The sequence below is a fragment of the Pseudorasbora parva genome, chromosome 1, assembly GCF_024679245.1.
Source record: "Pseudorasbora parva isolate DD20220531a chromosome 1, ASM2467924v1, whole genome shotgun sequence".
Lineage (NCBI taxonomy): Eukaryota > Metazoa > Chordata > Actinopteri > Cypriniformes > Gobionidae > Pseudorasbora > Pseudorasbora parva.
This window is the reverse complement of record NC_090172.1, coordinates 1,497,239-1,510,256: the sequence shown is the minus strand read 5'-3', so window position 1 is coordinate 1,510,256 and position 13,018 is coordinate 1,497,239. Positions and strand designations below refer to the sequence as shown.

The 13,018-nt window shown below is 48.0% G+C and overlaps 1 protein-coding gene across 1 annotated transcript in view; it reads left to right on the top strand.

Annotated features, from left to right (window-relative positions):
• The window catches only part of LOC137084833 (cadherin-1-like), a 38,834-nt gene that overhangs the window by 16,705 nt on the left and 9,111 nt on the right, over positions 1-13,018 (top strand). The window contains exon 2 of the mRNA XM_067451354.1: positions 9,140-9,254. Coding sequence (XP_067307455.1) covers positions 9,140-9,254 — 115 coding nt within the window. The remainder of the gene's footprint in view (positions 1-9,139; positions 9,255-13,018) is intronic.

The window sequence follows — 13,018 nt, the reverse complement described above, 5'->3', positions numbered from 1 at the left end:
ACAGAAAAGAAAGAAAAAGGAGCAAAGATCATAGCACTCACCAAACACTCTCACACGCACCCTTCACTCACTCGCACCAGTCGCGCATGCGCACAGAGAGAGAGAGAGAGAGAGAGAGAGAGAGAGAGAGAGAGAGAGAGAGAGAGAGAGAGAGAGAGAGAGAGAGAGAGAGAGAGAGAGAGAGAGAGAGAGAGAGAGGCAGGCAGGCAGGCAGTTTAAATACCCGAGCCCAGGTGACTTCAATCACTAACGACCCTCCTCTTCCTGCAGGAGGCACCGCAAGGCAGGTGAGGGGCCATGACACCCCCTCCCTAACAATCCAAATGTTCCCAAAATAAAATAGTCCTGGCTCCTACAGGTCACCCCGTATGCTCTGACAGACTGTCCAACCCAGCCGCCCTGGTACCTGGGAAGCAATTCAAGAGAAAGAGCAGACAGCCAGCAGGGGTCAAGATTATTTATCTTATTTTAAGCAAAAACTCTCTTAATTTTAAGTTATTTTTCCCAAAACAAGACAATTACTTTTGCTTGTCTAGTAAATACTTCTTGTTTTTTAGATGTTTGGACTAGAAACAAGACAAAAATACTGAGTAAGAAACGCTTTTTTTGCAGTGAACAAACGCGGATAAATAACTATAAAAATGAAGGATGTGCGAGTCTGAAGGTTAAGTAGAGAGGGATAAAGGAGTTTGAGTGATCAATTATCAGTATTATGTGAAGTTTTTATTAACAAAATTTCGGGAGGAGCACGTGCAGATAATTAAACCTGACTAAACACAAGTGGAGCACATCAAGATAAGAGGGGTGTATAAATACAGCTGATTTACCTTCTTTCGTTGACCATTTTCATTTTAGCATGGATGGCTTTTCCGGCTGGTCGCCTCGCCCGCCCACGCAGTATAGATCGCTCAAACAGCTTGAAACAATTCTACAATGCTAAAAAAAAAAAAAAAACACCCCTTTCTTACAGAATTCTAAGCCATTTCGGCCGCTTCCATCACGGTAAAACCAATTCTGCTTTTCCTGAATGTAATTGTGTTTGCTGCGATTCACTCGCGTTTCCGTCTTCTAAAGTCTAATCATTGTTCTAAGGTAAGGTTATGTTCACAGCTGGTTGTTTTAGAAAACACATAAAGAAATAAATAAAATGACGACAGAGTCGCGGCTGTCGCGCTCGGACAGTGTAAAAAGTGCACACTGCAGACTTGCTACAGGGGAAACTACAACAGAATTAGAAAATGATCTCAAATAATTTGTTACATGCATCAATCTTTCTTTCGATTGCCGCCTCTGCGTAATATAGACAGATACTTTTCACACGCGTTCATCATGGACCCGCTCAAGGTTGCTGTGGTGATGAACTATAGCCTAAATATAATGTTACTTGCTGGTAAAGCTAAATCATTAAAAGATGCCATTACAAAGCGCATATTACGGCAAACGATCAGCCACTGGAACCAGCTGATAATGTGAGCCGCACGTTTCAGATTCTAAGCGTTCTACGGGCTCGCACACCAATGCTTCAGTTCAGAGCAGTTCACAATGAATCGCGCACATTCATGTCAAAGCGAATTCTCATTAAAAACGACAATGTTTTCTTCATTGTGATTAACATTGTATGTCGTATTACACACTTCACACAGAGAGGCCGGATAGCTGGCCTGAATGGTTGCAGCCAAGTGAAGCAAACTCACGTATCAGACTTTTCAAAGGGGGCTTTATTATCACCGTAAATCCCTCGCACACTTGGGGCAGTTAAACACTCCACTGACAACTGCATTACTAAACAGAAAAACAAACGGCAAGGAGTAACAGAAATGTAGAACGCATCCATGCGCCTTTCACAGCTCGCGCTTCATCTACTACGGACTGCCCTCCCATCAGCGAGTGAGATGAGAGTACGGTCCGCCTTAAAGAAGCAGTACCTAATTAAACGACGTAAAGTATCCACTGAGGCTTCTTCTGCAAATTCACAGTAACTCGCCAAAAGGCTTTTTCACGTTCCAACGTTTGTAGTACTTTCCTACTGGCCAGACTTACTTACTACAGGTGAAATTAACCGGAGTAAAGCTGGCTTGACATGGTCATTCGATATCCGTGGATCTAGGGACCGTCTCTAAAGTTATATTTAACTTTGGTATAGGACTGCACAACTCTAATCAAATTTCTAATCGTGATTATGATAAGATGTTAAGATTTGATTTAGTTAAAAGCCGCGTTGTTTCATTTAGATTGTAAACACAAATAAAGATGTTTTTTATAAAACCTGTGATTTCTGTCCCTCCATTTAAGTCCATTCCTAGTGCTGCGAAATAAATAATGATATTTAAATATCATTTAAAGCGGCACTCCTTATAGCGAAAGTGCAAACATCATTTAAATCACCAGATCACATTTTGGTTTAGTAGTATGGTTATTTAAAGCATTTGAGATGGTTATTTTTATGTGTAGTTTATTAGTAGCGGGAGAGGAGGGTCATAGAGACCGGGAGAGAATGCTGCCTGCATTCTCAGTTTCTCTGGCTAACCTTTTCTCCACAGCCGCAGCAGTACCGTTTCCTCTGCTCCCGCAGAAGCTCAATTTCTCTGGCTAACTTTTTCTCCACAGCCGCAGCAATACCGTTTCCTCTGGTCCCACAGAAGCTCAATTTCTCTGGCTAACCTTTTCTCCACAGCTGCAGCAGTGCCGTTTCCCTCTCAGAAGAGTCTTTCCGATCGGTCACTCCAAAACAAGGTTGCTCCCAGTAAATCAGCCAGTAGGGCCCATACACCAGAGGCCGTGACCTGCTCCCATCAAAGCCAAAATGGGCTCTCCTGGTCAAGCAACCAAGCTTAGCAAAACGCCAGCCCACCAATTATCTGCGTATTTGGGGGGGTTTCTGGTGGCTGTCCTCTGCTTCTTGCATTTTTGGGGGGGTACTCTGGGTTCGGGCCAAATTCCGAGCCCAGAGCCCTCCCCCGGACAGCAGGTCAAATACGCATAATCTTTACTCTATTTCATTTGATGTAAGTGTGAACTAGTGAAATATTATCTTCCTTCCTGTGTCTCTGCACATTCTACAATACATTTCTCTCAATTAATCCTAAACTTTGTAACTGGGTCATCATTACTTGCCTTTCTTTCTTAAACTTCCCACAATATATTAAACCATGCTCAACTGATCCGTACTCCCTACACTGACAGAGACTAAAGCTTGGAAAATACTCTGCAAGAACAAAGAAATTTGTTCGTTTTCTTGAAGTGGCAAGAACAAGTTCATTCTGGCCAGTACATTCCATACTTCACGAGACAATCAGGTGCCGAACATCTTTGTTTCTCTGCATTAACCACGCCCACTTTAAATGTATGACCAATCACACAATAGTTCCCTATATCGAGGGAACTTCGCACTGCGTCGGAACGACGATTTGGGGATACTCCCTTAGCATGAACGCGTCTGAAGTATGAATGAAACTAGTCCAATCCTTATTGGTCCTACGTCATGACGTAGATGTGACGGCATACCCGGAAGCTATAAAGGGGAGCCCGGCGCATAGTAGCGTCAGTTATCGCTCTTCAGCATAACGCTCTGTGTGTGTTTGAACATTGTCTGTCTATTTATTGTTGTCTGTCCCATATATATACATATATTATATCAGTAAGAGACCTAGAACGAAGATATGTCTAGTTCTGAGTTCAAGAGGTGCGTGCATCCGTGTCCCGGCTACATCTCGGGAACGGACACGCACTCTCTTTGTGTACAGTGCCTGGGCGTTCAGCATGCTCAGGCGGCTCTCGAGGGAGAGCGAGCTGCGAGCTGCTGACGCTCAGGGTGCTGAGGTCTCGGTTGGCGGTCTTTGACGAGGCCGGCCAACCACGCGAGCCCCGTGGTTCTGGGCCTGCGTCCGCTGAGGCGGCGCGGCGTCGCAGATCATGGGGCTTGCAGCTGGACGTATCAGCGGAGATTGAGACTGCCGAGGCACTTTCTCAATCTTCCTCTGATAGTTCAGAGATTCTCCCACCTCGTGTGGAAGCCCGCGAAGCGGCTTCTTCCCCCGGGGTGGAGAATCAGATGTTGTTTCTCTCCGGATCCGAGGATCCGGAAGATACCAACATCGAGGCGGGTGGGGCCGCATATATGTCACCACCGCACCCACCCGCCCAAGAGGAGCTTATCGAGGTACTGACTCGTGCCGTGGCCAAGTTAAATATCGATTGGCCACAAGAGAGGCAGGAAGTCCAGCCATCCAGCAGGCTGGACGACCGGTTTCTCTCGCGCCGGGCTCAGTCGCCTCGCCGGGGCTTGCCGTTCTTTCCGGACCTGCACAACGAGTTGTGTAGGTCCTGGAATAGACCATACTCTGCGCGCATTTCCAACCCCCCAGTATTAGATTATGCTAATGTTATGGGTGCGCGCGAGGCAGGCTACGGGACGATGCCGCGGGTGGAAGATGCTCTCGCGAGCTATCTGTCACCCGAATCGGCATCGTCCCTAAAAGCCCCGGTACTGCCCACCAAGCCATGCAGGGACACATCAGCGTTGGTGGGCAGGGCATATATGGCGGCGGGTCGGGCTGGTAGCGCTCTGCACACGCTATCGATATTGCAGGCGTACCAGGCCGACCTATTAAAAGAGCTGGACGAGGGAGAAGGCCCCTCCCCGGAGGATGTATTAGAGCTTAGGAAGGCTGCTGATCTGTCTCTCCGCGTCACCAAGGAGACGGCCCGCGCCATCGGCCGCTCCATGGCCTCTATGGTGACAGTGGAGAGACACCTATGGCTAAATCTGTCGGGGATGAAGGAGAAAGGTAAGACTTTTCTCCTAGGCTCCCTGATCTCGCCTTCTGGCCTGTTCGGTGACACCGTTAATTCGGTCGTCGACAGGTTTCAGGAGGCGAGGAAACAGTCAGCAGCCTTCCGACAGTTTCTCCCTCGTCGGCCAAAACCAGCAAAGGCTGCCACTAGTGGGCAGCCGCAGCCGTCAGCCAGCTCCTCGCACCGTCAGGTGCAAAAAGAGAGCGTCGCTTCTAGAGCCCCTCCTCTGGGAGCTTGGCAACAGAGGCGGCGCTCTCACCAGCAGGCCTCCGTGCAGAAGGGCGATCTAAGGAACGTCCTTCTCGCTAAGAAGGCTGCTGGGAAGAAGTCCTAGCTGTGGTAGGGCTTCAGAGAGCGGTCCCCCTCGCGCGGGAACAACCGAGGTTGTCTCTCGTGCGACGCTCTCGAAGGGAAAACGATGTGGTAATCCCGCCGTCACAGACGCTTCGGGCCACATCGTTTTTCCTAGGGCACGTTTCGATCCAGTCGCCTCGAGTAAGACCTGCGACTGGGCGGGACGAGTGTCCAAATATCGAAAATCGTATTTCGTCCCCTGCCGGGCATCCGCTTCAGGGGACGGGAAACGAGACTCAAATAACACCCGAGACCAGCCTCGAGAGGCTGATTCCCTTAGTAGATTATCTCGGCGCATGGAAATGCCTTCCGAATATATCCACATGGGTCCTGCGTACTGTAGAAATAGGGTACAGACTGCAGTTCGATCACCCCCCGCCAAAGTTCAATGGGATGACATGGACTGCAGTGGTGCCAGAGCGGGTTCGGGTAATGGAACAAGAAGTAAAATCCTTGCTGGCAAAGGGGGCCATAGAGTGGGTCCCGCCGTCGGAGAGGGAGGCCGGGTTCTACAGCCGGTACTTTATAGTTCCAAAAAAGGATGGAGGGCTTCGGCCTATTTTAGATCTGAGGTATCTGAACCGGTCTCTGAGGAGATTCAGGTTCAAGATGTTAACCATTCCCACAATCGTGAGTCAGATCCAGCCCAAGGACTGGTTCGTCACGATAGATTTAAAAGACGCCTATTTTCATGTCTCCATCCTTCCATGCCACAGGAAGTTTCTGAGGTTCGCTTTCGGGGGCGAAGCGTACCAATATCGAGTGCTTCCCTTCGGTCTAGCTCTTTCCCCTCGCACGTTTACCAAATGTATGGATGCAGCTCTGGCTCCATTGAGACTTCAGGGCATCCGGGTACTAAATTACATCGACGACTGGCTTATTCTGGCCCAGTCGTCCGAAATGGCAGTTCAACATCGAGATGTAGTTCTAGCACATATCCAACGCTTGGGGTTGAGGCTCAACACAAAAAAGAGCGTGTTGGCGCCAGCCCAGAAAACGACCTTTCTGGGGGTAGTATGGGATTCGGTTTCGATGCGGGCGCAACTCTCCCCCGCACGAATCAAGACCATTCTGGCGGTAGTCTCAAGAATAAAGCTAGGCCAGAGTATCACTGTGAAAGACTTTCAGATAGTGTTAGGGCATCTAGCGGCAGCGTCCAACATTATTCCGTTCGGCCTGCTACATATGAGAGCTCTACAGTGGTGGCTGAAAACCAAGGGGTTTTCCCCCAGAGGGAACCCATTCCGTATGATCAGAGTCACGCGCAAATGCCTTCGGGCTCTAGGTATATGGAAGAAAGCTTGGTTTCTGTCCCAAGGGCCAGTCCTGGGAGCATCATGTTGCCGGAAAACCGTTTCAACAGATGCTTCCCTAACTGGTTGGGGTGCGGTCATGGAAGGCCGCTTTGCGAGGGGTCTATGGGAGGACCATCATTCGACCTGGCACATAAACTGCCTGGAAATGATGGCGGTTTACAGGGCTCTCAGGAGTTTCCTCCCAGAGCTTCGCGGGTACCACGTTCTAGTCCCTACAGACAATACGGCTGTCGTGGCATATCTGAACCACCAGGGGGGGTTGAGGTCGCGCCCGCTATGCAAACTGGCGCATCTCATTCTTCGCTGGTCACAAGACAGACTGTTATCCCTCAGGGCAATGTATATCCCGGGGATACAGAATCAGGGGGCAGATATACTATCGAGGCAAGGGCTGAGGCCCGGGGAATGGCGGCTCCACCCAGAGGTGGTGGAGGCGATGGTCAGGAGGTTCGGCCCAGTGGAAGTGGATCTGTTTGCGTCTCGAGAGACGTCCCACTTCCCACTGTGGTTCTCCCTCACGCACCCAGCCCCGCTGGGGTTGGACGCCATGGTACAGACGTGGCCGAGGCGGCGTCTGTATGCATTTCCCCCCGTCGCTCTGCTCCCAGGGGTCCTGGAGAGGGTTCGGCAACAGGGAGTCAGTCTCCTGCTGGTAGCTCCTTGTTGGCCAACTCGGGTATGGTTTTCGGACATAATAGCGCTGCTGGCGGATCACCCGTGGCAGGTCCCTCTGAGGAGGGACCTCCTATTGCAGGCGGGGGGCACAATATTTCACCCCCGCCCCGAAATCTGGAACCTCTGGGTCTGGCCCCTGAGGGGGCCAGGTTCCGAGAGGAGGGCCTGCCGGCAGACGTTATAGAGACCTTACTTAGCTCTAGGGCCCCGTCTACTAGGAGATTGTACAGCCTCAAGTGGAATGTTTTCGTCACTTGGTGTAGAGAACGTGAGGTGGACCCAGTTAACTGCCCAGTGGCTTCAGTACTGGAGTTCCTCCAAGATCGTTTTTCTGCAGGGCTTACCCCGTCCACACTTAAGGTGTATGTGGCAGCTATTGGAGCTTTCCACGCTCCGTTAGGTGATGGGCCTTTGGGTAGGCATCAATTGGTTGTACGCTTCCTTCGTGGGGCGCGTAGGTTAAGACCTGTAGTGCGTACCAGAGTTCCAACCTGGGATCTGGCAGTGGTTCTCGAAGGCCTGGCTGAGGCCCCCTTCGAACCACTGGAGACAGCAGAACCTAAGAATCTAACGCTTAAAGTGGCGTTCCTCCTAGCTATTACCTCTCTCAGGAGAGTGGGAGATCTTCAAGCTTTGGCCATCACGCCAACCTGCTTGGAGTTTGCCCCGGGAGGAGTAAAGGCCGTACTACACCCTAGGCCAGGGTATGTGCCGAAGGTTCCATCCAGTACGGTCAGATCTTTGGTTCTTCAGGCATTTCATCCTCCGCCCCATGTGACGGCGGAAGAAGGGAGATTATTCCTTTTGTGTCCAGTTCGGGCCCTAAGGATCTATCTGGAAAGGTCAGCTCAGTGGAGGAAATCAGACCAACTTTTAGTGTGTTTTGGCTCACCCAAGAAAGGGCTGCCTGCGTCAACCCCTACTATTAGTAATTGGATTGTGCAGGCAATAGCCTTGGCATATCAGGTGCGCAATCTGCCTTCACCTATTGCCTTGAGAGCCCACTCGACTAGAGGCATGGCCTCTTCGGTGGCCCTTCTGTCCGGAGTCCCTATGCAGGACATCTGTGAAGCGGCTGGCTGGGCTACTCAGCACACATTTATAAGGTTTTACAGCCTACACCTCCCTGCGACCCCCGGCGGCAGGGTACTCCAGTCCTGATTGTGCCTGGTCTCCAGCTCACAATAGGGCAGGCGTATCCTTGGTGTGGCCTAGTGGGTACTCGTTCCCCAAATCGTCGTTCCGACGCAGTGCGAAGTTCCCTCGATATAGGGAACGGCTTGGGTTATGTATATAACCCTTGTTCCCTGATAGGGAACGAGCACTGCGTCTCGTCGCCACACCGCGTATCGCCTGAGAGCGATATGCTTCATCGCGATAATTGACGCTACTATGCGCCGGGCTCCCCTTTATAGCTTCCGGGTATGCCGTCACATCTACGTCATGACGTAGGACCAATAAGGATTGGACTAGTTTCATTCATACTTCAGACGCGTTCATGCTAAGGGAGTATCCCCAAATCGTCGTTCCGACGCAGTGCTCGTTCCCTCTCAGGGAACAAGGGTTATATACATAACCCGAGCCGTTCTTGGACACCCGCAAGAAAAAGTTCTGCTCATGCGAAGTGTCGAGAACAAGCTGCGAGAACTCCCAAACCAGGGCCGCAAGAACAAAATGATGTAATTTTGTTCTCACAGCCGTGGGAGCAATATATTTTTTCTCTGTTCTTGCAGAGTATGTTGTAGCCTTAACAAACACAAGGAGCTTAAGAAGGGAAGAAGTCTAGAAGGAACAGGTGAGTGAAATCAAAGACTAATCTGATAACAAGTGGGAGGGATCAGACAATAGACAGGAGCACATGCTCAAAATAACAAAAAAACACACGTGCTACACGAGACAGGACAGCCATGTGACAAAAATGAATGCTGTTCTGCTGGAAGTGATTAATACCTTACATTTCAAGTATGTTACATAAAGAGATTTAATATGTTTCGAATTAGGTCTTTTTGTGTGGCTGTGCGGAGGAGTCTTCATGTACACCTGGCTTTGAGTCGGAGTTGCTGGTTTTTAAAGTGGACAGAGATGATCTTCACCAAGGAGAAAGACTAGGAAGAGGTAGGCTGATCTCTTTAGGGGTGGTAAAACACATTCTTTCGAAGGCTTGGTTTTGTTAGCGAGGTGCACTGTAACGTGTTTATGCTTTGTTTTAAAAAGCATTACTATTTTGTATCTATTTTACCTTTTATTCTACACTGCTCTGTCACATTTATACATTTTTTGTTATCTTTTAAATTTTGAGATTTAAAATTGTAAATCTTGAAATAAATCTAAACCATTCAATTGTAGATGTTTGAGTTGTTAGTTGATATAGTAATAGTACTTCAAAATCGATCCTAGATGTAACTGGAAGCCAGTGTAAGGACCTGAGGACTGGTGTGATATGGTCATATTTTCTGGTTCTGCTCAGCGTTCTGTATGAGCTGCAGCTGTCTAATGGTCTTTTTGGGAAGGCCGGTGAGAAGACCATTACAATAGTCCACCCTACTGGTGATGAAAGCGTGAACCAGTTTCTCTAAGTCTTGCCTGGAGACAAAGCATCTAATTCTTGCAATATTTTTCAGATGATAGTATGCTGATTTAGTTATTGCTTTGACGTGACTACTGAAACTCAGGTCTGACTCCAAAATCACACCAAGATTCCTGACTTGATTTTTTGTTATCAGGCCTTTAGCCTCAAGATACGCGTTCACCTTGAGAATTTCATCTTTGTTTCCAAATGTAGTGATTTCGGTTGTGTCTTTGTTTAACTGAAGATAGTTTTGGCACATCCAGTTGTTAACTTCATCAATGCATTTGCACAGGGAGTCAATGGTGCTATAGTCATTAGGTGACAGTGCTAAGTAGAGCTGGGTGTCGTCAGCATAGCTGTGGTAAGCAATATTGTTCTTTTTCATTATTTGGCTCAGTGGCAGCATATACAGGTTAAACAGGAGTGGTGCTAGAATTGACCCTTGTGGGGCTCCGCATGTCATGGATGTCCACTCAGACTTATGGTCTCCTATACTCACATAATAACCTCTCCCTTCTAAGTATGATCTGAACCATTTGAGGACCATCCCAAGCTTGTCCATGTTCAAAAGCACACACATGCAGGATGCCAAAACACTTTTTTAAGAAGAGTAATTTCTTTGTTTTAACAGGGATAATCATTTATAAATTATAAATATATAAAGTGAATTACGGAAAAAAACATTCATATACAATTTTAGCATATTACTTATTAATCATTTGGGAATGTAAAGTCATGTTTTGTAAATTATTAGTTCATCATTAACTAATAACTTATAAGTGACATATAACTAAATGTTATTATTAAGTTACAATTTTTTTTTCATAAAGCAATGCTATTGGTCACAATTTGCGTCTCTCAGTGAACCAATGAAATGTAACCAATGAAAAGCATTAACTCTTTCCCCGCCAGCGTTTTTAAAAAAAGTTGCCAGCCACCGCCAGGGTTTTTGACAATTTTCACAAAAATGTAATAGCCCATAGAATATTTTGTTTAATGAATATCTGAGCATGCAATATATCAAAATAAAGAACTGACCCTCTTCTTTAAAAAAAAAAAAACTTTTATTCTAGCTTCATGCATTCCTTTTTTATCAACACTTGAATATGGATAGGTTTCATAAAAAAAACAAAATTTTTAACAAAAAACTGAGAAAATCACATTTTTGTGAAAGACTGTTTCCTGATCAGATTCAGAGCGACGATCAAACGCAGATGGAGGAGATCGAGTCCATCAACACTCCTAATGCTTGCACAGTCATGTAGCTCGTCCTGGGTCCACATTTCATTCAGTAACATTAGGCAGTTTTGATTCATATGCTGTTTATTGATGATGATCAGGTTATTTTTCATATGCATATTACATACGATCATTCGTTTCACTGCATCTTACTCGTGTGTGTTTTGATCAGGAGATTCAGTACTCTCATTCAGAAGATGTGCAATAGCGCTCCCTAGCGTCCGACAGTGAAAACACGGAAACCCGGAAAATTCCGTTATTGGCCTGGAAGCGTTGTCTCACAAATAACGGAAATTTCCGTGTTTGGCGGGGAAAGAGTTAAAAGAGCTTGTGTTAAATCTCATTATTGATCGGACTGTCAAGCAATTCCCCAAAGCTCATAGCGCCGCTAGCTGAATTGCTCACACTGAGATCAGTGGATTTCTGTACTGGATTGACCTGTTATACGTTACTACAGAAAAGCTGATATCATTACATTTTACAAATTTAGTATTGACTTAGCAATGTCATAGTTCCCTGAAAGAGGACTCAAATGCAGGAATGAGTGAACAGGGGTTTATTAGCATGAGAGCTGACAAAGACAAGGAATGGTGAGGAGGTAAACATTACAAACAGTAGGCAGATAAGGAACACAATCACAGGCAGAAAGAGCAGCCACTATAACCAGCTCAAGAAGGTTGTAGACTGGAGAGCAGTGCTGTCAGAGCACAGCAAGACCAGAGGACACGTCAATGGCCAGGCAGGAATCCTAGGGCAATACAATAAGGTATCTCAGGACACACACCAAACTGCTGCTAGGCCAAGAGAACAGGCTGCCAGGGAAGCTTCGCTTGCAGGACAGAAATAAGGGACACAGGAAACAAGGCAGGACCAAAAGGCAGTAGTTGATTTAGACACATAGCATAACAGCAAACTTAGGCACAACATATAACGTACCAGCAACACATGAGGGAAAAAGCACACATTATAAAGGGAGCAGAAGACATGAGGAACAGGTCAACACTCAGACAAACAAGGAGCAGGGAAGGGTGTGCACACTCAGATAAGGAACAGGTGAGCACACAATTAGTTAAACGAAGACTAAACAAGGTGGTGTGGTAACCGGAAACAAGGAGGTGGGACACAAGGAGCACAAGGCAAACAGAAACCAAGACACGTCTTTGAGACGTGTTCAAGCACAACACAAACAAAGACACACTAACAATGACAAAACAGACAGAACTGTCAGAGGAGAACCCTGACTGCTCTCTCGGCAGCGGGCTCTGGGATAGCGCTCTCTCGGCAGCGGGCTCTGGGACAGCGCTCTCTCGGCAGCGGGCTCTGGGACAGCGCTCTCTCGGCAGCGGGCTCTGGGACAGCGCTCTCTCGGCAGCGGGCTCTGGGATAGCGCTCTCTCGGCAGCGGGCTCTGGGATAGCGCTCTCTCGGCAGCGGGCTCTGGGATAGCGCTCTCTCGGCAGCGGGCTCTGGGATAGCGCTCTCTGGGATAGCGCTCTCTGGGCAGCGGGCTCTGGGATAGCGCTCTCTCGGCAGCGGGCTCTGGGATAGCGCTCTCTGGGCAGCGGGCTCTGGGATAGCGCTCTCTGGGCAGCGGGCTCTGGGATAGCGCTCTCTGGGCAGCGGGCTCTGGGATAGCGCTCTCTGGGCAGCGGGCTCTGGGATAGCGCTCTCTGGGCAGCGGGCTCTGGGATAGCGCTCTCTCGGCAGCGCGCTCTGGGATAGCGCTCTCTCGGCAGCGGAAAACAGGCCTGGAAGACTGAATTAAAAGGAAAATATTTAATTGACTGAGGGACAACACTTGACTTGCCTGACTCTTCTTGGCAGACAGTGGAAATAATCTTGGCAGACAGTGGAAAACCAGATATTGGCTTGGGACACTCTAAATTGGCTGAAACTGACATAATTGTCTGAGACGTGATTACAGTTGACTTAATTGGTTCTTGAATAACAGAGGTAGAAAGGTCTGGTTCAAGAATGGCAGAAAGTTACTTAGACTTAGTGACTGCAACTAACCTGGTTGCCTGGGAGAAGATAGGTACCGGGAGAAACCCCAGAAATCTAGACTCCTGAGA